Below are 27,830 nucleotides of genomic sequence, written 5' to 3'. Positions count from 1 at the left end.
GTCCGAATGTCACCAGTTTTTCTCTTATGTGGGGAAAAAAAAAGTTTCTCAACCTTCTCCTTTCTGACACTCCGTGAATATTTTTTCATGAACCCAGAGACTTACATTATCGGATTTGATCCCACCCTCAAATCAAAATTGGACATACAGTTGAAACCAGAAGTTTACATACTATATAAAAAGACACATATGCATGTTTTTCTCAATATCTGACATGAAATCAGAATAAACCTTTCCCATTTTAGGTCAACTAGGATTCCCATAATTTTTAATATTTGCCAAATGCCAGAATAATGAGAGAGAGAATATTTTAAGGCATTTTTATTACTTACTGCAAAGTCAAAAGTTTACATACATTTCATTAGTATTTGGTGCCATTGCCCTTAAACCGAATGACATGGGTCAAACGTTTGGGATATCCTTCCACAAGCGTCTCACAATAGTTGGTTGGAATTTGGGCCCATTCCTCCTGACAAAACTGATGTAACTGATCCAGGTTTGTAGGTCGCCTTGCTCGCACTTGCCTTTTCAGCTTTGCCCATAAATTTTCAATAGGATTGAAATCAGGGCTTTGTGATGACCACTCCAAAACATTGACTTTGTTATCCTTAAGCCACTTTGTTAGCATTTTGGCAGTATGCTTTGGGTCATTGTCCATTTGGAAGACCCATTTCCGCCCAAGCTTTAACTTCCTGGCTGATGTCTTGATGTTGCTTCAGTATTGCCACATAATCATCTCTCAAGATGCATCTATTTTGTGAAGTGCACCAGTCCCTCCTGCAGAAAACAACCCCACAACATGATGCTGCCACCCCATGTTTCACAGTTGGGATGGTGTTTTTAGGCTTCCAAGCTTCTCCCTTTTTCCTCCAAGCGTAACAATGGTCATTGTGCCCAAAAAGTTCAATTTTAGTTTCATCAGACCACAGGACATGTCTCCAAAAATGAAGGTCTTTGTTCCTGTTTGCATTTGCAAACATTAATCTGGCTTATTTATGTTTCTTTTGTAGTAATGGCTTCTTCCTGGCAGAGTGGCCTTTCAGCCCATGTTGATACAGTATTCGTTTCACTGTAGATATTGACACAATCTTACCAACTTCCGCCATCATCTTCACATGGTCTTTTGCTTTTGTCCTTGGTTTGATATGCACATGTCGGACCAAAGAACGTTCATCTCTGGGACACAGAACCCGTCTCCTTCCTGAGCGGTAAGATGTCTGGACATTCCCATCTTGTTTGTTTTTGCGTATAATTGTTTGTACAGATGAACGAGGCACCTTCAGGTATCTTGAAATTGTACCCAAGGATGAGCCAGACTTGTGAAAGCCCACAATTCCCTTCCTGATATCTTGGCTGATTTCTTTAGACTTTCCCATGATGCTACACAAAGAAGCAGTGTGTTCAGGTGTGCATTAAAATACATCCACAGGTGTGTCTCTAATTAACTATGATGTTGCCAAAAAAAACAACAGAAGCTTCCAAACACATGACATCATCATATGGGCAGTCCAGAATTGTTTAAAGGCATAGTAATCTTAGTGTATGTAAACTTTTGACTTTGCAGTAATAAAATTGCCTTAAAACTTTCTCTCTCTCTCATTCTGGCATTTGGCATATATTAAAAATTATGGTAATCCTAATTCACCTAAAACGGGACAAGTTTATTCTGATTTCATGTCAGATATCGAGAAAAACATGCATATGTGTCTTTTTATATAGTTTATGTAAACTTCTGGTTTCAACTGTATTTCAACTGGCCCCATAGACTATCACAGGAACAAGTGCTATCGGTGAAAACTACAGCGTATTGTAATGGTTTCAGGGTGAATGGATGGGGAAAACAACTGGTTGGGCATAAGGTTTTACTGTGATACTTCTGGGAGATGGCCAATTTTAGTGTGACAGTGAAAAGAATAGGAACTGACCTGCAGCACCCGGCAGCAGCCACTACGTAGTGTATGAAGCTGAAGTCTTCTCCATACACTGGTTACATATGACCTCCGCCAGAGGCTATAAGATCTGATTGTTGGGTGCGCCGGGTGTGGGATCTCCATTATCTGATTCTAAGATTAGATTATCAATGTAAGGCCTCGCTCACTCGTATAAATATGCCGAGCGCAATAAAAAATCAGATTGCACTCGGACCAATGTTATTCAATGAAGCACTGCAGATGCGTATTTTTTTCTCAGTTGTATTCAGCATGAGAAAAAAAATCGCAGCATGCTGCCATTTCCCTCCGGAATCGGACGGTATGAAAATTAAATTGCATGCCATACAGCCATCAGTACGGCATCCGGTTTTTACGGATATATTACAATTCTGTAGCATAGGAATCTGTAAATGGTCCTGTAAAATATTAATAGCTGCTGAGTAAAAAAAACGGATTGTATACGAACAGCACATGGATGACAAGCGAGAAAAAATTGTCCCACTCTCCTGGATGAGAATGAGACGCTAGTGTGAACGAGGCCTCACAGTAGTTCTAACTACTCCCTGTAACTGTATAATAAGGTAGGCAGGACAGGCAGCCCATTTAAGCTAGCTCTGTTCATTGCTAGAATGCCTTCTTAACTGTAAGCCAGAGTTTGCTTTATGGAGATTTAAATGTCTTTATAAATGGTTTCCCATTTAACATTACTTTTTTGTCTAATATAAACAAAGCCACTTTTGGTTATGGACGCCCCTGAGAGACAGATTTGCAATCCGGAGAGTCTGTGTGAGCAGATAAGAAACACATGAAATGGCGAGTCATGCCTTGTAAATTCGATTTTTAGCAGTAACTTGTTATTCTTCTGTCTAAATGAAGACGTTGAAGGGGACCGCTGGGAAGACCAGAGTGAAAGACATGAGCAATTGTCGGGACACTCAGGTTTTCCCTGCTCATTCACCAGAGTGGATGCTGGCTCATCTGCCAGTGGGCAAGCAATAAGCGGCAGCACCAGCTACAGGCATCAGGGATTCATGGACAGCACATTACAATAATAATTCAGATATCACACAGTAATAAAGACATGAGCAGCTGGAGAGCGTGCTGGATTATGGAGACGACTGCCAATATTAAGTATACAAGTAATCTACATGGAGGCAGAGTTGGGTGGCCACTACATGTGCTGGCAAATAGATGTATTTTGATCATTGATATGAATAATTAAACTAGCCGTGCTGTATTAACAACTTTGGGTACGGAAAACAATATTTATTGTCCATTGACCATAAGTCCAGAAATCCTGATGGTTCAGTAGTATGCAAAATTATCCTGCAAGTCTATAAATCCAGCAGGTTATAAAAGAAAGTCTGAAAAATGTAATAGGCTCAGCGCAAAGAAGATAATTGACATCCTTTGTCCAAGTACAAATACTGGCCACAACGATTAACTGATGCTATCACCAGAAATTAATCTACAGTGACAGATTCTTGTTGCTGAATCTTGTCATCTATGATGTCAGCTTTCGTCTGTCAATTCATGAGCTAATTAAAATCCCACATTGGATACACTGAGATGTTTATTTAAACATAAAATTACTTTTATGGAGATGACAGCACCAAATTCATGATGTTCCAGATGAAGGATGTTGGAGTGGCTTCACCTACTTTCAAAACGTAATGCACGTGCAACCTTCTCTTTTTTATACCACAAAAGTTATTCTTCTACTCAAGATGCAGAGTGTTACGCTCACGCCGGACTGACTGGCGTGAGCGTGGTTAGTGGTCCCACTGGGCCACGAACCGAGGAGTGCCTGGAGGGGCGTGACTAGGGGCCTCGCCAGATCCGACCACGAACACACGGCGGCTTAATCGACTCCGTGGTCTGAGGAGGGACGTGGGAGGTGGCCCGGGTGCTACTCCAGGTCAGACCCCGGTCACAGCTGTTGACCCACACCGGGGAATGCAGGAACGGGCAGGCACGGCTGGTATGCAGACAGGTGGGTATTGGCAGGCACGGCTGGTATGCAGACAGGTGGGTACTGGCAGGCACGGCTGGTATGCAGACAGGCGGGTACTGCCAGGCACAGCTTGTATGCAGACAGGCAGGTACTGGCAAGTATGCAGACAGGCGGGTACTGGCAGGTAGGAAAGCAGGCTGGATAGGGACCAGTACAGACTGGGATACAGGAACAAACCGCGGAGGACAAGCAGAGCAGAGCGAAACCGCAGGTGCGGAGGACAAGTAGAGCAGAGTGAAACCGAAGGTGCGGAGGACAAGCAGGGCAGAACAGAGCAGAGCGAAACTGCAAGTGCGGAGGAACAAGCGGAGCAGAACAGAGCAGAGCGAAACCGCAGAGCAGAAGGTGTAGGCAGACAGGACAGGGCACTGTTCACATGGAACAGACTGGGAAACACAGGAAGATAGTTAGAACACAGGAGGTAGATACGGAGGCAGGGAGACGGGACAAGCAGAACCAGATACACACAAGGTACTTACAATGAAGTAGCGAGTGGGCACAAAACTCACAAACAGAAGTACAGAGACAACGAGCTGGAGTTAGGTGCAGGTTCAGACACTGCAGGAAAAGGGAAGGTACGGACATAGAGACAAACAGGTAATGGGCTAGGACACAGTTCAGACAGGAACTGAACCAGGAACAAGATACAGGAACGAGCCTGGGAACTCAGCCCCCAGGGTGGCGGAAACAGACTAGAAGTCACAGATACAGGTAACGGCCTGGGTATACAGCCCCCAGGGTGGCGGAAACAGGCAATATGCAGGACAGGACCTGGCAACTCAGATGCACAGAACACACTGAAAGAAAGTGTTGCTCAGGCACCTCCTACTGGGTGGAGGGGGTTTAAGTATCCAGTGACTCACAGCAATAGACTGGGGATGCATTAGGAGTGCGCACACTGTAACTTTAAGAATCAGGCAGTAACCGCGCCACCGCCCTAAGCAATCAGACAAGAGACATGCACACAGCAAGTTCTGGAGCAAAGTGTGCAGCCTGGACTGATAGGTAAGTTGGCGGTCTTGCATGGTGGGAGATGGTAAGCCATGCCTGCACGCCGCCAGGGATGTTACAGTACCCCCCCTTTACGCCCCCTCTTCTTCAAGCCTGCAAGCATTTTCTGCAGAGAATTTGGAGGCCGATCCTTCTCTTCAAGATTACCTCCTCTGTCCACTAGAGGGAACGAAACTGGTCTCACCATCTTGGTGACTAGGATGCTTCCTCCCATCGAGCTATCCTCAGCATCAGAAGAAGTGGGTGAAGTACAAGGAACAGGACACAGGAAAGTCTCTCTCCATTTGTTAATATGGGGTAGCACCCCAAAGGATTAACGGGACAACTGGCGATCCTCCACCGGGTTAGAGGGGTGCAGAGACTCGGGGGTAACCACCACTTTGACCTACACTTTGCCAAGCTTACTGGATGAAGTGGCTGAAGTACCAGGTACAGGGTGTAGGAAAGTCTATCTCCATTTGTTATCAGGTAGCACCCCGGAGGATTCAGGAGACAACTGGAGGCCCTCCGCCTGGTTGGAGGGGTGCAGAGACTTGGAGGTAGCCACCGCCTTGATGGACTTATTGCCAGATTTATTAGAGATGGAGGAACCTTGCTTTGGGACCAACTTCAGTCTGGTTTATGAGATGACACGTCTGCAAGGCGGGGCGGTACCTGAAGCCAGATCATTGGTACAATCGTCGAGACTGTGTGGGGACATTGCCTCCGCCTCCCTTCCTTCGGAGACTACAGCGCACAGCGAGTCAGCGACTAGCAGATCTGGTGAAGAAGAAGACATTGCTGACTGTCCTGAAGGTATGGGGACTGGACACCCCTTGTACCTCAGCAGTCCCCCAGTAAACACCATGCAGGATCTCCAGACCTGAGCGGGCACTAGATCTCTTGGCTCTGGACGATCTGTGGGTAAACCAGACAGCACCTGGAATGTGAACTTCTTCATGTGTAATGCTCCAATCTGGAGCTTAATTTGTACAGACATATTTTGACTGTTTCTGAGTAGGGCTCGTCCTTCTGCTGACAATGCCCAAACCGGATTCTGGAGAAGTCGGACGGGGATCAGACACCGAATCTTCACGGCTTTCAGCCCAAAACTTCCGGTTAATCCGAGGCCTTCACTTGCCATGGAGACAGTCACAGTCATCTGTGGAGAGGAAACACTAACGCCAAGGGCAGCTTCTCCTACAGGCCTAATGTCATGGGACTCTCCAACCTTCGCTGGACAAAGACCATCAGGGTGTTCCAAACAACCGCAGTGGGTCCACAATACGATTTTATGACTTAGTTCTGGCTTCTGCTTTGCCTGACGAACATAGTCAACCTTCATGGATTCTGTGTGGGTAGCAGCCTCTACAGGCTGGGGAACAGGAGGTCTTCAGGAGGACAGAACCTGACGTGATGGTTTACCTCTACGCCTTGCACGTCTGGACTGCCTCTTGAGGTTGGGAAGGGAAGTATTCTGCGGAGCATTGTCATCCTGTGTGGATTCTGCATGGGCAGCAGTCTCTTCAGGCTGGGGAACTGGTGGGCTACCTACAGGCATCACCCATCTGGACTGCTCCAGGATATTGGGAAGGGAAGCTTTAGCAGAAGCTTCAGGGTTAGGGTCATCGAAGACCATTAGAAAGGCCACCAGGAAGGCCTGCAGGTGAGAGACGATAGGATCCCTTGCTCCCATAGGGGGTGATCCCAGGGCCGGCGCCAGCACCCGGAGCACCCAGGCAAGTGCCGGGGCCCTGAGCAAGCGGGGTGCCCACTCGCCGTCAGGCACCCCGGCGCGCTATGGGACCCGTGAGCGGAGGAGAGCGGTGCCAGCGCCCCCCCCCATCCGCTTGCTCAGGGCCCCGGCAGCCGGCATAATACTTACCTCCCCCCGTGCCTCCACAGATCCGCTGTCTTCCTGCTGCGCGTTCCCTGTGATGTCTCAGGTCAGAGGGTGCTGTGACGTCTTCCCGCCGCGCCCTCCCCTGAGCCGTCACAGGCAGCGCAGAGCGGGAAGACGCCAGCGACGCTGGTGTCTGGACCTGAGCAGCGGCTGCAGGTGAGGAGGAGTGAGGTGAGTATTTGATTTTTTTTTTAATGTATGGAGGCATGGGGCATTAAAAAGGGGGGGAGAGTGACATACTGAATGGGGCATCAAAAGGAGGGAGGGGACATACTGTATGGGGCATTATATGGGGGGAATGACATCCTGCATGGGGCATTATATGGGGGGGAGTGACATACTGAATGGGGCATTATAAGGGAATGGGTGTGTGACATCCTGCATGGGGCATTATAAGGGGGGGGTGTGACATCCTGCATGGGGCATTATATGGGGGAAAAAGTGACATCCTGCATGGGGCATTATAAGGGAGGGGGGGTGACAGCCTGCATAGAGCATTATGTGGGGGCCAGTATCCTGTATGGAGCGTTATATGGGGGCCAGTATCCTGTATGGAGCATTTTATGGGGGCCAGTATTCTGTATGGAACGATTTGCCGGTTTCTGAACTATTGTAGAATTTACAATAGATGTCGCTCATGAAATGTAAGAAGTGAAATCTTTGGCATTGTACTATATCTATATATATCTATATCTATCTGCGGTATCTGTGCATCATGAATCGTGGTATGTGTTGAAGGGGCCCACTGAGACTCTTTTGCCCAAGGCCCAAGGACCGGCTGGTATGCAGACAGGTGGGTACTGGAAGGCACGGCTGGTATGCAGACAGCTGGGTGCTGGCAGGCACGGCTGGTATGCAGACAGGCGGGTACTGGCAGGTAGGAAAGAAGGCTGGATAGGGACCAGTACAGACTGGGATACAGGAACAAACCGCAGGTGCGGAGGACAAGCAGAGCAGAGCGAAACCGCAGGTGCGGAGGACAAGCAGAGCAGAGCAAAACTGCAGGTGCGGAGGACAAGCAGAGCAGAGCGAAACCGCAAGTGCGGAGGACAAGCAAGGCAGAACAGAGCAGAGCGAAACCGCAAGTGTGGAGGACAAGCGAGGCTGAACAGAGCAGAGAGAAACCGTAAGTGCAGAGGACAAGCGAGGCAGAACAGAACAGAGCGAAACCGCAAGTGCGGAGGAACAAGCGGAGCAGAACAGAGCAGAGCGAAACCGCAGAGCAGAAGGTGCAGGCAGACAGGACAGGACACTGTTCACATGGAACAGACTGGGAAACACAGGAAGATAGTGAGAACACAGGAGGTAGATACGGAGGCAGGGAAACGGGACAAGCAGAACCAGATACACACAAGGTACTTACAATGAAGTAGCAAGTGGACACAAAACTCACAAACAGAAGTACAGAGACAACGAGCTGGAGTTAGGTGCAGGTTCAGACACTGCAGGAAAAGGGGAGGTACGGACATAGAGACAAACAGGTAAAGGGCTAGGACACAGTTCAGACAGGAACTGAACCAGGAACAAGACACAGGAACGAGCCTGGGAACTCAGCCCCCAGGGTGGCGGAAACAGACTAGAAGTCACAGATACAGGTAACGGGCCTGGGTATACAGCCCCCAGGGTGGCGGAAACAGACAAGATGCAGGATAGGACCTGGCAACTCAGTTGCACAGAACACACTGAAAGAAAGTGTTGCTCAGGCACCTCCTACTGGGTGGAGGGGGTTTAAGTATCCAGTGACTCACAGCAATAGGCTGGGGATGCATTAGGAGTGTGCACACTGTAACTTTAAGAATCAGGCAGTAACCGCGCCGCCGCCCTAAGCAATCAGACAAGAGACATGCACACAGCAAGTACTGGAGCAAAGTGTGCAGCGTGGACTGATAGGTAAGTTGGCGGTCTTGCATGGTGGGAGATGGTAAGCCATGCCAGCATGCCACCAGGGATGTTACATAGAGGATCCTGCTCTCAATACTGTAATAGTATGGCAGCTTCAGCATTCACACTAATGGTGTCCATACCCATGAGGTAGCTGTAGTTAGGTTATGTTCACATGTCCACTTAGACATTCTGTTCATCTGTTCCCTTTTAGGAACAGACAAATGAAATATTCCATTGATGCTTTGCTTCTGAGATGCAACTAGAAGCAGAGGGGCCACATTGATTATTATGGGGTCCATCTAGGTTCCATTTTTTTAGAATGGAAGAAAGTATTCTGCATGCAGGACTTTTTTCCCCCCATTCTAAAAAACAGACACCAAATGGACCCCATAATAATCAAAAAGGCTGTTCTGCTTCTCTTTGACGAGAATTAATGCAGCGATTGATCGCTTATTCTGTCTGTCTGTTCCTAAAATGGGCATGTGAACAGAGCCTCAGATGAGGGCTCATTCAGTCAACAGCTCTCTTTCTCGATCCCCATTTACATGACTGCTCGTCCAAGTAATCATGTGTTTTCATTGGAAAGAGGGAAGATAACCACTGCCTAACTCCTTATCTCCCCTGAGAGCAAAATGATCACGTGTTTCCATATACACTGCCCAATCCTTCCCTACCTTGGTGTCATCTGGTGGGTGAGAGCCAGGAAGCCTGCATACAATTCAGATGGCGGGTTGGTCTCACCAAATTAGGCATTTTTGTTTTTTTTACTTTACTGTGTATGGAAGTCTTTAGGGAAAATTACAATTAAGGTGATTCAGGGTATGGAAGTGGCCACATTTGTGGGTACATGATGAAAGCTTACAAGTGTCTTTTCAATGAACATGGAATACATCCATAGCATCCCCTGCTCAAATCCTACATTGCCATGAGATCAACATTTGTATATGATCAGTCATTTCAGCTTTAAGTATGCACTACCAAAAATGTCCTTTATTGTCACTAGTCCACCTGGCCCACATTTACATTTTATGCGAATACACTAACCATTCAGTGATCATACTAATTAATTTATATAGGGTTATATAACAATGCAAAGCAAACCAAGTGCTAGAAATTTTCTTTAAAAAATTTGAAGTTGAACTGTTCACAATGAGCCTTGATCACTTTAGCTAGGGCTGGAGATCCACAGAAGAAGACCTGCACTTTTCCCTTGTTCTCTTCTTCAATTTTCTGGAAAACCTAAGATGAAACATATTAATTGCAATAATAAGAAAGACAAGAAGCCATAGAATAAGAGAAAATGTTAATATTACCTTATTCCAGTCTGGACGCCCTGGCTGGGTTCGGGTTTTTAGCCCTGTAATAGAGTCTCTTTCTTCTTTTTTAGCGAGAAGGTCCAGAGCCATCTGTAGTCCAATGGCTTTCATGTCATTCTTGCCGAGAGCTGATGTCATGTACATATGCATTTCGAGAAATCTACCTGGGAGAAAGAAATGGGACCATGTTTTCTAAATTGGAGCTCAGATTTAGTAATGGCTATTGTGTATGTCACGTTTTCACCACTCACTGTGTCCTAAGGACGCTGTGAGTGACAGATCAGCCACCCTATAGAATCAAGGGGGTGCTGGGCTGTCAGTATTGTGAGTGACAGCCCAGTTATCCAATCTAAGTCAGGGGCGTCCTGGCCTGTCAGTATTGTGAATGACAGCCTAACTGTCCAATCTGGCTGGGCCTGTGGAGTTTCCTCCAGGTGTCACCTATTCAGGGTGATTACCTGGCTATTTAGCTGGCTGGCAATGGTCAGACCATTGCCAGTTGTAGCCTCGTTCAGTGATGTGTTTGCTCTGTACTCCTGTGTTTTGATTTTCTGATATTTGTTTCAAGACCTTAGATTTCCCTTTTGACTACTTGTTTGTATTACCCCTTTTGCCTTTGATGAACTCTGACCTTAGTTACCTGACCCCGGACTTTGCCTCTGACTATCCATTTGTTTAATCCCTTTGGTCACATACCCTCCTGGCTTTTGACCTTGGACTCCTTGACTTCTCTGCTCCATAGTTTGCCAGTGAGAAGTGGCTCAGTGTCACAGTGTAAGACATTTTAACAATCAGGCAGAACTCCAAAGCCAACTCCAGAGAGAGAGTCCTGCAACACTATATAATAATAAGTCTATTTCTGCATGCATTATACATGACATTGTATAGATGCCAACAATACTCTGAGCTATAGAAGCAGATTGATTGATTTGTATTGTGTAGTGTCATGGCTACACTGTACATAGCATTCTCTGTTGTGTATCTGGTTGCTGTGTAACTGATTGGCACATATACAATGGGGTGCCGGGCTATTTGTAGAAAGATTTTCATGCTTCTGTTGTCTTAAATCTGCATGCTTACACTTGATCAGTATGGGGCTGAGAAAGGATCTGTAAATTGAATGCAGCCTTTGGGAAAAAATATACATGTGTATTGCTGAACATTGTATTCTTGAATTATGGCACAGAGCGTCATGTCATGTCTGTATATTGGGAGCCAAATTATTTTCATCACCTCTGGCGCCAAGAAAAATAAAAGGAGAGACCCTATTTCGAGGCATCTGCAAACAGTATAAAACTGTAGGACGATTAAAATAAAATCATGCTATATCTAGACAGATGTTATCTTAAAAGGGTTATCCCACGAACAAAGTACATTTTAATTATTAGATCTTGGAATAATAATTAGTTCCACAATTTGATATCTTAAAAAATGTTCCTGTGCTGAGATAATCTTTTATAAATGTGCCCCTGTGTATTGTGTATTGGCTGTGTCTGACCATACAGGAACATGGTCTGATCATTCCACATCTCCTGGGCAGGGGAGGAAGCAAAAGAGTATACAGACAGGACAGCAGGGGGTCACAGCTGATTCTATCTGTGAGGTAAAACATTGTTTTTAAGCATGCAGTGAAATGTTTTACCTCACAGAAAGAATCAGCTGTGATCCCCTGTTGTGCTTTCTGTATACTCTTTTGCTTCCTCCCCTGCCCAGGAGATGTGGTATGATCAGACCATGTTCCTGTATGATCAGACACAGCCAATACACAATACACAGCAGGGGCACATTTATAACATTATCTCAGCACAGGAACATTTTTTATTAACACATGCAATTGTGGAAGTTATTATTATTCCAAGATCTATTAATTAAAATGTACTTTTTTTGTGAGACAACCCCTTTAAGCCCCAAAATCCCTGCTTCCCAAAAAATCTACTTACATAATAAATTATGGCTATCTGCAGCCGCCTCTAGGTGAAGCTGACTGTATACAGATTTCTGTAGCCCCATTTTTGCTACAAGAAGATGGTAAAAATCCATGCAGTCTGCTTTTCCTAATAGTGGCTGCAGAGTGTGGAGAACTGACAGCAGGGAAGCATTCTGGCATTGTGAGAGAAGATTATTACAGGCTTTTTTTTAAAAAATGTCAGGGTTTTTGGAATATCCAATGTAAGACCTGGGACACTTCTTTAAATGAATGAAGCATGGAACAATAATTAAACAGTGAAGGGGCCCATGAACACTTTTGCCCAGGAGGACACACAGTTCTCAGTTCACTGCAAGGAAACAGAATGACAGCAATGTATTATATCATATCACAATCTGCACAACATAGGTGATCCATAGATGGTCTTTATAGCAGAACTAGTCTATCCAGTCCGAGAGAAAATGACTTACCCTCGGGTTCCTCATCAGCTTGGTCCAGCTCAAGCTTGGTTAGCAGGCTGACAAACCATTCAAAAAATTTCTGGTCTCTGTTAATCCAGATGAAATCCACCTACCAAACATGACATGATATTTACTAACGTGCACAGTAGATTTGGTCTGCATTCCTGTTGTACATGAGTGTAGATTATATGTCAAAGGGATTTTACATTACTTTTTAAGCCATAAGCATGAAATAGTTGTTGGCCGAACATACATTCTTCCGACCGCTATCTCTCCGGACTTTTACATACATAAGAGCGCTTGGCTGAGCATTCGTGTGTTCTCAAATGGGGATAGAGGAAATGGTGCTGCAAAACAGAGGCAGAGGCTTATCTCCCCTGAAAAGAATCAGGCATTGAAATACTAAAACCCCTATCCTTCTCTCCCTGACAGTCAGAAGGCCCCCATACACATCAGATGGTTGGCCGTTCCCACTGAAATCTGCGAGTTTAGCTGACCTTTATCTAATGTGTACTGAGGTCTTAATTCTTAGCCTCGGTCAATATCAGGTCGGTGGTGGCACCTCCACTGACTGAAGGGGCAGCAGCGTTTCAGCAAGTGCAGCGTTCCCTTCATTGTTTACCAGGCACAGCTTTGTACATTTTGCAGTTAATGTGCTTGGTATTTGTAGCATCGGCGTCTTTGCCTCCTGTCGGGCAGAGACGCCGTTCCCCTCAAAGCCGCGGTACTATTCCGGCGTCTTTCTGCTCCCCTGCAGCTGTGGCGCGCACCGCGCACAGCTTCCCGGGCACGGTGCTAAGGGCGCGCGCGCTCCCTCCCTCTTAAAGGGGCCGCGCGCGCCATCCTAAAGAGTCCCCGGCCAACGGCCGGAAGACTTCTCCTATATAAAGCACCTCCTCCAAAATGGAGGTGCCTGTGCAAGGTTTTTGTTCCGTGTGCTAATGTGGTGCCCCTGAGGGTTCGGTCGCCACAGAGGTGTTGCATCTCAGCCAGAGGTGTGGTATCCCACTCTCAAGTAAGGAAGGAGTACAGCCCGGGACCCTAACACCTGCATCCAACACACCATTCCAGGCCAGCAGGAGGGGGAAGATGCCTCTGTTTCTTGCTAAGCCCCTTTCCTGGCTGGAGTGGGGGGGAACCCAGAGAGGGGGGAACCATGTAGTGGATGTAGTGGATGTGGGTGGAGGAAGTAGCTTAGGGGAGCACATGAGAGGGAGGTATAGATTGGGAAGCTATTTTAGTGAGTAGAGTTCAGTCAAAGGAGGAGAAGTGGAGGAGCAGAGGCTCTGCAGGAGCTCTGCTCCAGAGGCGGGCCTAGTCAGTGAGGCCCAAGTCTGAAGAGAAGGAGAGAAGAGAGGAGAGGGAGCAGGAGAAAGGCTACAGGAATCAGGAAAGGACCCCAGGGGTAGGGGCCGTGAAGAAGGCTACCCGTACGCCCGCATCTGCCAGGCGGTGGAGGGGTCAGGCCATCTAAAGGAAACCGGTCCCTCAACTAGCGGAGGACTTTATGCCCAACTAGAAACCGGAGGCTGCAGTACTTTATGTCCTGTAGCCACAAGTCCACGCCAGTCTCACCGAGAAGGTAGCCATATAGGACCCAGGGGACGGAACAGACGTTGCCCGCCAAGGCCCGCGGGTACCGGATTGGAGATACTAGGTGTGAGATGCAGGGAAAAGGCCAGAGAGAGGACACAGATGGGAGTCTTGCTAAGTACTCCGGAGTTACCTGGGGGTAGACCGAATCCCTCCCTGAGTAAACACAGGACGACGAGGGCAGTTACATGGATCCCTGTAATCTGGACTGCAACAACTGTGAGTAAAGACCCTGCGACTGCACTTCCTTGTCTCTGTGTTTCTTGCTGCGCCATCAACCTCTGCACTACAATGCCCAGCACAACCTACAACATCTACACTGCCCTGAAGCTAGCTCTTCCTGTGGGGAGCCACACCATCCCTGCTGCAGTAACATCAGCTTCAGAGGACTGCTCCGCAGCGGCGGTTCCCTTTAGCCGCACTCCACAGGTGGCGTCACGAACTCTATAAAAACACTATAAATCGCCAATCAATAACCCCTTTTTATTAACCGCCCTGGGTCATGGACCGGGTCACCGCCACTGTGAGATCATCCCCCAGCATCTACCGGCCCGGCACCGTGTACCCCACGGCCCAGGGGGCACGTCATTTTTGGCCTCACGAACAGGATCTGTAACCCACCCGTTATCACCAGGTATTGTGCGCCTAAGGACTGTGTTTTGTACTGAATGTGGCACCCGCCCCAGAAGAACGGGCGCCATTATGTGCGAGCCAAACATTAACAAGAGATCATCTCCCATCGTGGGCCGGGTCCCAGAATGGCGCCAAAAACCCTGGACCTGTCCATCGGTCTGGAGGAGACGCCCCCAGGTGGACCCTGGACCTGTCCATCGGTCTGGAGGAGACGCCCCCAAGTGTGACCGACAGCAAGCAGACATGGGACCGCCCCAGAAAGGGGAGAGGGAAGAATAAAACTGAGAGACGGGGTGTGGTCTGGGCCCATCTAGACAGATCACACCCGGCAGGGAACATGGAAGGAAGAGAAACCGGAATCCCTGCCAGCGGCCTGCTACGACCGGAGGCGCCCCTCACCCTGGAGGGGTTAGTTGCCAGGCTGTCCCGGAAGGATTCAGAGTTCCTCTACGCCGGGATGGAGGACCTAAACCGGAGAATGGAGAGGGCCCAGCAAGATGCCATCACAAGCTGGAAAAAGGAGATGGTGGAAAGTATGGCAAGCCGGCAGCAGACAACGCTGCCAAGCACAGGCAACGCCCCAGCCTTGGCGGATCCGGACCAGCGCCAGGTAACAGAGTGCAGCGCAAGAGCGGCCACGGGAGCAGGTAAGAGGAGTCTCCCTGTCCCGGGTGCTAGAGCCGCTGACCTGCTCCTGGGCCCCCTGGTGGAACAGCCGATCCCGGGCGCTACTGACACCAGCCCGCTCCTGACACCCCAGCAAGGCCCTCTGCTCCCGGGCGCGGAAGACGCAGACCCATTCCGGACCCTCCTCCCAGGACATCTGCCCCTGGGTGGCGTTCATCATGTCTCATCTCACCGGAGAGGCATTGGCTAGACTAAACCCTCTGTGGAAAATGGGGATCCCCTGGTGTCCAATCTTCTGGCTTTCCTCGCTGCCTTCCGGAAGGTCTTCGATGAGCCTGAATGAAAATCTTCTACTGCCTCATCACTTCTCTGTCTCCGCCAAGGGAGTCTCACTATGAGCCAGTATGCCATACGTTTCCAAACCCTCGCATCTGAACTTGCCTGGAACAATGAGGCCCTGGTGTCCACCTTTTGGGAGGGTCTTTCCGGACGGATCAAGGATGAGCAAGCTGATCGGGACATCCCTTCCACCCTGGATGACCTGGTGTCATTAGCTACCTGGATTGACATCCGTTTTCTGGAACGTGCTAAGGAGACTACCCGGGAGAGAAGATTTCCGCGTCTCGCTCCAACATTCCAGAGGCCAGCTTCGCAACCAGCAATTCCCTGGGCATGTTCACCTGAGCCTATGCAAATTGACCAAACCAAGATGGTAAAATTTCGCCTGGAGACTCGCCGAGCCGAGGGGAGTTGCTTCTACTGTGGCAGTATAGAGCATCTGATCCGTTTCTGCCCGGTGAGGCCGGAAAACTCCAGTGTCTAGGACCCCTCGGAGAGGTCGTCCTAGGCAAGAGTAAACCCTCTCTGTCTTTGACTCTGTTTCCATTTCCAGTGGTGGGACCCGCTTCTACGAGACAGCCCACCTGGATTCCGGAGCCGCTGGGAATCTCATTCAACAGGCCATTGTGGAGCGTCACCAGATTCCTACCGTACTTCTGGCTGAACCGTTGGCAGTTGCCTCTGTGGATGGGAAGCTTCTCCCGGAAACCATCTTGCTTGTTACTGAGCCTGTAACCCTTCAGGTGGGAATGCTGCACTCGGAGAAGATCTCCTTTCATGTGCTGGCCGGTCTCTCTCACTCCCTCTTGCTTGGTCTACCCTGGTTACAAAGACATGAGCCCGTCCTGAATTGAAGATCTGGTGAAGTGCTCCATTGGGGTCAGGAATGCCATGAGTCCTGTCTGGTTCCGGTCTGTCCTGCTCGACCCCCGTCTACTCTGGCTCATCTACCTGGTATGCCGGCACCCTACTGGTCCTATGCGGACGTCTTTGACAAAAAGGAAGCGGAGATACTACCACCTCATAGGCCGTATGATTGCCCCATCGACCTGGTACCTGGTGCTTCTCCTCCCCACGGGCGAATCAACACCTTGTCATTGGCCGAGACCCGGGCCATGTCTGAGTACATAGAGGAGAATCTTGCTAGATGATTTATCCAGAAATCCACCTCTCCAGCTGGAGCAGGATTCTTCTTCGTCAAGAAGAAAGATTGTTCTCTACGTCCCTGTATCGATTACAGGGGCCTTAACCAGATTACCATAAAAAATAAGTAACCCCTGCCTCTCATTTCGGAGCTGTTTGACCGCCTTAAAGGTGCGAAGATCTTCACCAAGCTCGATCCTTGTGGGGCGTACAATTTGGTCCGGATCCACCAGGGAGACGAGTGGAAGACGGCATTCAACACCCGGGACGGTCATTACGAATACCGTGTGATGCCCTTTGGTCTCTGTAATGCTCCGGCTTTCAGGAACTGGTTAACGACATCTTCCGTGATCTCCTGTATTCTTGCGTGGTGGTGTACCTGGACGATATCTTGGTTTTCTCTCCGGATCTGCCCTCACACAGGAGGGATGTTCGTCAGGTTCTGCTGAGGCTCCGGAAGAATCGCATATATGCTAAATACGAGAAATGCCTCTTTGAGCAGACCTCTCTGCCGTTCCTGGGCTATATTATCTCTGAGACTGGTCTGCGGATGGACCCCGAGAAGGTGTCTGCTGTCTTAAAGTGGCCCCGAATGGAGGGGTTGAAGGCGATTCAGCGATTCCTGGGCTTCGCAAACTATTACCGCCTCTTCATTCCTCATTTCTCCTCCCGGACTGCTCTCATCTCTGCGCTCACCCATAAAGGAGCAAATCCCAGGGAATGGACTTCCGAAGCGGAGAAGGCCTTCGTCTCCCTCAAACAAGCCTTCTCCTCCGCTCCTGTGCTACACCGTCTGGATTGAAACAAGCAGTTCTTCCTGGACGTTGATGCATCCTCCTCCGGAGCCGGAGCAGTGCTCACCCAGAAGTCCTCGTCCGGGAGAATGGTAACCTGCGGTTTCTTCTCCAAGCTCTCCTCCTCGTCCGAGCACAACTACTCCATAGGTGATCATGAACTGCTGGCCATCAAATTAGCGCTGGAGGAGTGGCGCTACTTGCTGGAGGGGGCTCTGCACCCGGTGGTCATCTACACTGACCACAAAAACCTCGCTTATTTGCAGAACGCCCAAAGACTAAATCCGCGTCAGGCCAGGTCTTCTCTATTCTTTGCCCGATTCTGCTTCACTCTGCATTACCGCCCGGCGGATAAGAACATTAAAACTTACGCTCTATCCCGTTCATTCCTATCTTCTGACCAAGAGGAGGAGCCTCTAAATATCATTGACCCCTCCAAAGTAATGACTGTTGCTCCGTTTGACCTGTCTCATCTTCCACCCGGTAAGACCTTTGTAGCGGTTCCGGATCGAAAGAAGGGTCTACTCTGGGGCCATTCTTCCAAACTAGCCAGTCATGCTGGCCAGAGGAAGACCTTTCTGCTCGTCGCCCAACATTAATGGTGGCCTTCCCTGCGCAAGGATGTTGCGGACTTTGTCGCGGCTTGTTCCTCTTGTGCCCGTAACAAGGTTCCCAGGCACCTTCCATCTGGCCGTCTCCTTCCTCTTCCCATGCCTTCCGCTCCATGGCAACACATTGCAATGGACTTCATCACAGATCTCCCTGTTTCTGCCGGTTGTACTGTCATTTGAGTGGTCGCTGACCGCTTTTCTAAAATGGCCCACTTCATCCCTCTGCCTGGTCTTCCATCTGCATCTGTGCTAGCTAAGGACTTTACATAGTTACATAGTTTATAAGGCCGAAAAAAGACAAGTGTCCATCCAGTTCAGCCTATTTCTTGTGCACTGCAGCTATTCCGCAGCGTTGATCCAGGGGAAGGCCAAAAAAAACCATGCGGTATAGGCCAATTTACATCATTGAAGAAAAATTCACTTCCCGACACCAATCTGGCAGTCAGATTAAATCCCTGGATTAATTAACTAAGCATAAGATGTAATTTTATTGTTCTCAAGAAAGGCGTCCAGGCCTCTCTTGAACTCATTAAGTGAGTTGGACATCACCACTTCCTCTCCCAGAGAGTTCCAGAGTCTCACGGCTCTGACCGTAAAGAATCCCCTTCTATGCTGGTGCAGGAACCTCCTTTCCTCCAGAAGCATAGTGTGCCCCGTCGTCTTTGTCACCATCCTTGGTATAAACAGGTCATGGGAGAGATCTCTGTACTGCCCCCTGATGTATTTATACATGTTTATGAGGTCTCCCCTAAGCCTTCTCTTTTCCAAAGTAAATAGGCCTAATTTTGACAACCTCTCTGGGTATTCTAGTCCCTCCATTCCCTTTATTACCTTAGTCGCCCTCCTTTGTACCCTCTCTAGCTCCAATATGTCTTTCCTGAGCACCGGAGCCCAGAACTGTGCACAATATTCTAAGTGCGGCCTTACCAGCGCTTTATACAGAGCAAGAACAATGTTCTCATCATATGCCCCTATTCCTCTTCTGATGCATGCCATGACTCTATTTGCCTTCGCAGCTGCTGCCTGACACTGGGCACTCAATTTAATTTGCTATTAACCAAGACGCCCAGGTCCTTCTCCATGTCAGATTTCCCCAACGGTTTCCCATTTAATATGTATGGGTGACTGCTGTTTTTCTTTCCCATGTGCATGACCTTACATTTATCGGCATTGAACCCCATTTGCCATTTTTTGGCCCAACTCCCCAATTTATCTAAATCCTCCTGTAGCTGTGCCCTATCCTCATCTGTATTAACTACTTTACAAAGTTTAGTATCATCTGCAAATATTGCTATTCTACTATGCAACCCTTCCACTAGATCATTAATAAATATGTTAAATAATATAGGGCCCAAGACAGACCCTTGAGGCACCCCGCTAGTAACCCTGACACACCCTGAGCTTACTCCATTGATAACCACCCTCTGCTTTCTATCACTCAGCCAGCTATTTACCCACTTGCACACATTATCCCCCAGACCAAGCATTCTCATTTTATATACCAACCACTGACTCTCCCCGGTCCAGCTGTGAGCTCACCTCCTCGTAGAAGGCCATCAGGTTTGTTTGGCAGGAGCGACCCCTCATGAATCCATGTTGATATGGAGTTAGACAGTTATTATCATTAAGATATTCTACAATAGCATCTCTAAGAAATCCTTCAAACAATTTAGCCACAACAGACGTTAAACTTACTGGCCTGTAGTTCCCAGGGTCACTTTTAAACCCCTTTTTGAATATTGGTACCACATTTCCCTGTCCATAAAGAGTGCTTGAATATAAGATACAGCGGCCTGTCTATCACATTACTTAATTCTTTTAGTACCCGGGGGTGTATGCCATCTGGGCCTGGTGACTTGTCTATTTTGATATTATTTAGGCGTTTCTGAACTTCCTCCTGGGTTAGGTGGGTGATATTTAGCGGAGGGTTTACTTTATCACTTTGCATTTCCTCCGATAAATTGTTTTCTTTTGTGAAAACAGTGGCGAAGAAGCTATTGAGTAGGTTTGTTTTACCCTCATCGCCCTCTATGATTTTACCCAGGTTATTTTTCAATGGGCCAATTCCGTCAGTTTTAATCCTTTTACTGTTTATATAGTTAAAGAACAGTTTGGGATTCGTTTTGCTTTCCTTGGCAATTAGTCTCTCTGTCTCCTCTTTTGCTATTCTTATTTGTTTCTTACAGATTTTGTTTTTTTCCCTATAAGATATTAGTGCTTCCTCGCTGCCTTCTTGTTTAAGTTTACCGAAAGCCCTTTTTTTGTTTTTCATTGCCCTCTTGACTTCCTTATTTAGCCACATTGGCTTCCTCCTATTCCTAGCCCTTTTATTCCCATAAGGTATGTACCTTCTACAGTGACTATGTAGGACTGTTTTGAAAATTTCCCATTTTCTATCCGTGCTCCTATTACTGAAGATACTATCCCAGTCTATAAGGTGAAGGGCATCTCTTAGCTGATCAAACTTTGCCCTCCTGAAGTTCAGTGTTTTTGTGACTCCCTTGCTGGGCACCCTACTGAAGCACATGTGGAATTGTATAATGTTGTGGTCACTATTTCCCAGGTGCCCCCCGACCTGCACTTCAGTTATTCTGTCTGGCCTGTTAGTTAATATTAAGTCTAAAAGGGCCGTCCCTCTAGTTGGTTCCTGCACAAGTTGTGACAAATAATTGTCTTTGATAATTGACAGAAGCCTGTTTCCTTTCTGAGATCTACAGCTTTCGGTTTCCCAGTCTATATCGGGGTAGTTGAAGTCCCCCATAATAATCACCTCGTTATTTTTTGCTACTTCGTCTATTTGTCTCATTAATAGACTTTCCGTGGCTTCTGCTATATTTGGTGGTTTATAACAGACTCCTATGATAATTTTATTATTGTTTTTTGCCCCATGTATCTCCACCCATAAGGACTCGACCTCCTCATTTCCCTCCCATACATCCTCCCGTATTGTAGGCTTTAGACATGTCTTTACATATAGACAGACTCCACCCCCTTTCCGACTTCTTCGATCCCTTCTAAACAGACTGTAACCCTGTAAGTTAACTGCCCAGTCATAGCTTTCATCTAACCATGTCTCGGTTATTCCCACTATGTCATAGTTACCTGTAGATATTTCTGCTTCCAGTTCATCCATCTTGTTTGTCAGGCTCCTGGCATTTGCTAGCACGCAGTTTACACGATTTTGTTTTGTTCCAATCTTCTCCCTGTGGATTGTGTTAGAAATTTTCTTACCTCCCTTCCAAGTATCTTGTCTGGGACCTTCTTTGTCGCACTTCATATCTTTCATTAGTATGTTCTCTGGTTGCATGTTCGTGTCCGGCGTTTTTCTTCCCATCCCCTCTTCTTCTAGTTTAACGCCCTCCTGATGAGTGTTGCGAGTCTCCTGGCGAATGTGTGTTTCCCGGGTTTGTTGAGGTGTAGTCCGTCTCTGGCAAGGAGTCCGTCATAGAGACTTCATCCATCACATCTTCCGTCTTCACGGCCTACCCCTCCACATTGTGTCTGATCGCGGAGTTCAGTTCACTTCACGCTTCTGGAGAGCTATGTGCAAGCTGATGGATGTCTCTTTGGATTTCTCTTCTGCTTATCATCCTCAGTCCAATGGTCAAGTGGAACGTATCAACCAGATCCTTACCAGCTTTCTTCGGCACTTTGTCAACGCTCACCATAATGATTGGGTTGAGCTCCTGCCCTGGGCCGAGTTCTCCTATAACAATCATGAGAGCGAGTCTTCTTCTAAATCCCCAGTTTTTGTGGTCTACGGTCGACACCCCCGGATTCCGTTTCCCGTCTGCTCTTCAGTAGACAATCCTGCCGCGGAGTCTCTTGTCAGCAAATTTTCGGCTATTTGGGAAGACACTAGATCTGCACTTCTTCAGTCCTCTGAGCGGATGAAGAGACATGCTGATAAGAGATGTCTGGATCCGCCTCAATTCCATCTGGGAGACAAGGTCTGGCTTTCCTCCAAATATGTCCGTCTCAAGATACCTTCTTATAAATAGGGTCCACGGTTCTGAACCAAATCAATCCCGTGGCTTACAAGCTGAAACTCCCGGTCACCTTACGGATTCCCAACTCCTTTCATGTATCCCTCCTCAAACCAGTTCTCCTTAATTCCTTCTCTGACGATCCAGGTATCTCTCCAGCTCCAGTCTCCGCTGAGGACGTCTTTGAGGTAGAAAACATTTTGGCCACCAAGAGGGTAAGAGGAAAGACTTTCTTTCTTGTGGATTGGAAGGGGTTTGGCCTGGAGGAGAGGTCTTGGGAACCCAGGGAGAACATTCATGCCCCTCATCTTATTAAAAAATTTCTCTCGGGCCTAAAGAAGAGGGGGCATAAAGGGGGGGGGTACTGTAGCACCGGCGTCTCTGCCTCCTGCCGGGCAGAGACGCCGTTCCCCTTACCGCCTCGGTCCTGGTCCGGCATCTTCCTGCTCCCCTGCTGCTGTGGCGCGCACTGTGCGCAGCGTCCCGGGCACTGTGCTTAGGGCGCTCGTGCGCTCGCTCCCTCTTAAAGGGGCCGCGTGCGCCGTCCTAAAGAGTCCTCGGCCAATGGCCGGAGGACTTCTCCTATATAAAGCACCTCCTCCAAAATGGAGGTGCCTGTGCAAGGTTGTTGTTCCGTGTGCTAACACTTGCTTCAGCCCTCAGGTCCTGCTGCCAGTCAGTCCAGCCCGCCAATCTTTCTACAGTCCAGCCTGCCTACCTGGAGCACCTACCGTGCCCACCAGCCTGCCTACCTGGAGCACCTGCCAGCAACCTGCCGTGCCCGCCGGCCTGCCTACCTGGAGCACCTGCCAGTTACCTGCTGTGCCTGCCTACCTGCCTACCTGGAGTACCAGCCAGTAACCTGCCGTGCCCGAAAGCTTGCCTACCCGGAACACCTGTCTGACTATCTGCCGTACCTGCCTGCGGATCTACCCAGACCATTCGTCAGCCTTCCTGCCGTGCTCATCCGCTGTACCGGTCAGCTCCTGTCATCTGACCCGTGGGAGTCACCTGCTCTTGACGCGCCCCCTGGGCCGTGGGGTACCCGGTGCCGAGCCGGTAAATGCTGGGGGATGTCACAGTGGCGGTGACCCGGTCCGTGACCCAGGGCGGTCAATAAAAAGGGGTCATTGATAGGGGATTTATAGTGATTGTATAAAGTTCATGACGCCACTTGTGGTATGCGGCTAGGGGAGCCTCCGCTGCAGAGCAGGTCCTCTGGAGCTGATGTTACTGCAGCAGGGATGGTGTGGCTCTCCACAGGTAGAGCTTAGATCCAGGGCAGTGTAGATGTTATGGGTTATGCTGTGCGTTGTAGTGCAGGGTTTGGTGGCGCAGCAATAATCAGTCCACAACTTAATGGCAGTTTACTCTTGTTTTTACTGGTGGTGATTAGACAAGCCAGGACTAGGGTACTGACTAGAAGTGGAAGTCCGGGCAGCCTGGAAGCAAGTAAAGAATCCTCCTTTGCAGGTGAAGTTGGAGGCCTTCCCTTTCCACTAAACTCTTTGGCCCTGCTGCTTGTAGCTGTGCGGTGGCCCTCGTACCTGAGTGTAAGGTCTTTGTGCTCACTCGTATGGCAGGCAGCTCGGGCCTTGCTGGTGCGTCACTCCCACGTGGCGGTGCTGGGCCCTGCGGTGCTGCTGAGCCTCCGGACGTCTGATGGGGCCAGGAAACCTGCAGTCTCCTACCCTCCGGTTTCTGCGGCTGGGCCTTCAGTGCCCCACAGCCTCGGACTCCGGTGTCCAGTTCTTCTGTCTTCCTCTGGGGTGAACTGCAGCGCAGCTCCACTCCCCAGCTCCTCTCTCATCGACGTCCTCACTTCAACTCCTCACACTAAGACTAACTAACCCCGCCCCCAGATCCCAGTTGCCAAGGGGAGCGGCTCCCCTTGCTGGTCTGGAGCCAGGAAAGTGTTGCATGTTTAGTATACCTGACTAGGGGATCCCTGCTTGCTTCCAGGCCTTTTGAGGGAGGCAATGCCACAGTGGCAACCGGACCCCTGGGGTGCCACACTCTCATACAAGGTCTGTCCCAGAGTGGCACCTGGTTCACCTGTCCGGTCCCTCCCTGGTTCACGGAGTCGACTAAGCCACCGTGTGACCTGGGTCAGGTCGAGTAGGCACTTAGTCACGCCCCTCTGGTCCCTCCTTGCACCGAAGCACAGAGGTTCCACCACCCGGACCCGTAACAGTATTACAATATATGGTATTAGTCACTTGAATGTGTCTAAGCCACAGTATTAGTCACAACCACTGCAAAATGTACAAAGTTGTGCCTGATAAACAAAGAAAGGGATTCAACCCATTCAATCACCTAATTGGGGGAGAATGGGGGTTGTCAGACACCCCCCCATCAGTTTGTTTTTATCTTATCAGTGTCAAACTCCTTTAATAAACCTTAAAATATTAGTGCATAGTATCAGCATGCCGCCATGTATTATCTATTAATTCAATATACATGCTACAGTTGTCTAAAAATATATGCCATACATCAAAACACATCCATCCCCGGAAGCCATTTGGGAGGTCACCACACATCAGATGGTCAACTGGTTCGGCTGACTTTCATCTAATGTACAGTACAGACCAAAAGTTTGGACACACCTTCTCATTTAAAGATTTTTCTGTATTTTCATGACTATGAAAATTGCACATTCACACTGAAGGCATCAAAACTATGAATTAACACATGTGGAATTATATACTTAACAAAAAAGTGTGAAACAACTGAAAATATGTCTTATATTCTAGGTTGTTCAAAGTAGCCACCTTTTGCTTTGATGACTGCTTTGCACACTCTTGGCATTCTCTTGATGAGCTTCAAGAGGTAGTCACCGGAAATGGTTTTCACTTCACAGGTGTGCCCTGTCAGGTTTAATAAGTGGGATTTCTTGCCTTATAAATGGGGTTGAGACCATCAGTTGTGTTGTGCAGAAGTCTGGTGGATACACAGCTGATAGTCCTACTGAATAGACTGTTAGAATTTGTATTGTGCCAAGAAAAAAGCAGCTAACTAAAGAAAAACGAGTGGCCATCATTACTTTAAGAAATGAAGGTCAGTCACTGCGAAAAATTGGGAAAATTTTGAAAGTGTCCCCAAGTGCAGTTGCAAAAACCATCAAGCGCTACAAAGAAACTGGCTCACATGAGGACCGCCCCAGGAAAGGAAGACCAAGAGTCACCTCTGCTTCTGAGGATAAGTTTATCCGAGTCACAAGCCTCAGAAATCGCAGGTTAACAGCAGCTCAGATTAGAGACCAGGTCAATGCCACACAGAGTTCTAGCAGTAGACACATCTCTACAACAACTGTCAAAAGGAGACTTTGTGCAGCAGGCCTTCATGGTAAAATAGCTGCTAGGAAACCACTGCTAAGGACAGGCAACAAGCAGAAGAGACGTGTTTGGGCTAAAGAACACAAGGAATGGACATTAGCCCAGTGGAAATCTGTGCTTTGATCTGATGAGTCCAAATTTGAGATCTTTGGTTCCAACCACCGTGTCTTTGTGCGACGCAGAAAAGGTGAACGGATGGACTCTACATGCCTGGCTCCCACCGTGAAGCATGGAGGAGGAGGTGTGATGGTGTGGGGGTGCTTTGCTGGTGACACTGTTGGGGATTTATTCAAAATTGAAGGCATACTGAACCAGCATGGCTACCACAGCATGTTGCAGCGGCATGCTATTTCATCCGGTTTGCGTTTAGTTGGACCATAATTTATTTTTCAACAGGACAATGACCCCAAACACACCTCCAGGCTGTGTAAGGGCTATTTGACCAAGAAGGAGAGTGATGGAGTGCTATGCCAGATGACCTGGCCTCCACAGTCACCAGACCTGAACCCAATCGAGATGGTTTGGGGAGAGCTGGACCGCAGAGTGAAAGCAAAAGGGCCAACAAGTGCTAAGCATCTCTGGGAACTCCTTCAAGATTGTTGGAAGACCATTTCCGGTGACTACCTCTAGAAGCTCATCAAGACAATGCCAAGAGTGTGCAAAGCAGTCATGAAAGCAAAAGGTGGCTCCTTTGAAGAACCTAGAATATAAGAGATATTTTCAGTTGTTTCACACTTTTTTGTTAAGTATATAATTCCACATGTGTTAATTCATAGTTTTGATGCCTTCAGTGTGAATGTTCAATTTTCATAGTCATGAAAATACAGAAAAATCTTTAAATGAGAAGGTGTGTCCAAACTTTTGGTCTGTACTGTATATGGTGGGCTTTAGTACCCCAGAGTTGGAGCTAGAAGCTGGAAGTCCCCCCCATCCAATTTTACAAGCTACCATCTTTGCTTGGAAAACATTGGCCAAAGCTAGGAAAAAAATAAAAAAATCAGACCAAATCAAAAACTTCTTCTTCCTGTCTGTCAATTTAATTCTTGATCAACATTCACTCTCTTCGTGGAATTCAGTTGGCCTCCAAAAAATAAAAGATATTTATATTGGCTCTAGTTTTACTTCCTTCAAAGATTAAAAAAAGAAACATAATCTTTCTATGACTGATTTTTTTATATTATACAGCTCTGAAGGATAATAAAAACACTATCTTATCTAACAAAGCTCCTCTATCTGAGGTTACATGTAACCTAATTAATGATGGGGATCACAAGGTCTTCTGGAACACTAAATATCTTTACAATACTTTTAATGACGACTCTTCTTTATTCAAACTTTCCTACGTGCACAAGTGGGAAACAGATCTAAACAAAATATTCAACCCTGAACAATGGGACAATGCAATAGATTACTCCTATTCTTCAAATATCTCTATACTCCTTCATGAGTCTTTCTTCAAAATTTTATCCAGATGGTACCTCACCCCTGTTAGACTCGCTCATTTTTCTAATGATGGTTCCTCTCTTTGTTGGAGAAACTGCGGCCAACCAGGCACACTTTTTCACATTTTTTGGAGCTGCCCCAAAATTAAATCGCTTTGGAACCAGGTTTTTTCTCTGATAACAAATTTATTCAATAATAATTTCCCAATTACTCCTCAAATGGCCCTTCTCTCTCTAGATTTAGAAAATGTTAAACCTTTTCAAAGACAACTTCTGATATACATCTTTCTCGTAACCAAGAATTCTATTGCCGTCCTTTGGAAGGATTCTCAACCTCCTAAACTTTGTGACATCATTGAAAAAAATCTCTCTCCATAGCTCATTAGAATCTAGATATGCCCTAATCAATAACTGTCTTCCTAAATATCACAAAAAATGGAACTGCTGGACCTCAAAATTCCCTTGATTCTCTTCTCTTTGACATTGTTATTTGAATACTTCTCTTTTTTCAATTGGTACTCTCGTGGGTAATTTAAATACTGATTTTATATAGTATAAACCTAATGATAATTCTCACACGTTTTTTTTATCTCTAATTTGTTCACTGCAATACTGCTCTTGTTACTATCTACTTTGTAACAAATTAAGTTCTCCCTTTTTCCCTCCCCTCCCCCTTCCTTTTTCCCTCCCCTCCCCCCTCCTTTTTCCTTGTCCCATGGAAAAGTAAATAAATTTCTCACCTCCCCTCCCTCTCCCTCCCTTTCCTTCCCCTCTTTATCATTCCCTTCCCTTTGTTAAATCTAAATTTAATAAAAATTATTGGAAAAGAAGTTGGAAGTCCCAATCAGTCCACCCCCTCTATAACATCTATATAGGACATATGGAAAGGGGTAGTCCAATT

The 27,830-nt window shown here is 47.5% G+C and overlaps 1 protein-coding gene across 1 annotated transcript in view; it reads right to left on the bottom strand.

The window, feature by feature from the left end:
* Nucleotides 1–9,712: 9,712 nt before the first annotated feature.
* NOX5 (NADPH oxidase 5) overlaps nt 9,713–27,830 on the bottom strand; it is a 70,341-nt gene continuing 52,223 nt past the window's right edge. Inside the window, exons 15-17 of the mRNA XM_073650864.1 lie at nt 12,436–12,535; nt 10,036–10,202; nt 9,713–9,961 (exon numbers count right to left, since the gene is read on the bottom strand). Of these exons, the coding sequence (XP_073506965.1) occupies nt 9,830–9,961; nt 10,036–10,202; nt 12,436–12,535 (399 nt within the window). The 3' untranslated portion in view covers nt 9,713–9,829. The remainder of the gene's footprint in view (nt 9,962–10,035; nt 10,203–12,435; nt 12,536–27,830) is intronic.

This window comes from Phyllobates terribilis, unplaced genomic scaffold (assembly GCF_046119375.1).
Source record: "Phyllobates terribilis strain yellow unplaced genomic scaffold, ASM4611937v1 Scaffold_11__3_contigs__length_659146591, whole genome shotgun sequence".
NCBI lineage: Eukaryota > Metazoa > Chordata > Amphibia > Anura > Dendrobatidae > Phyllobates > Phyllobates terribilis.
This window is presented reverse-complemented; position numbering and strand designations above follow the sequence as displayed.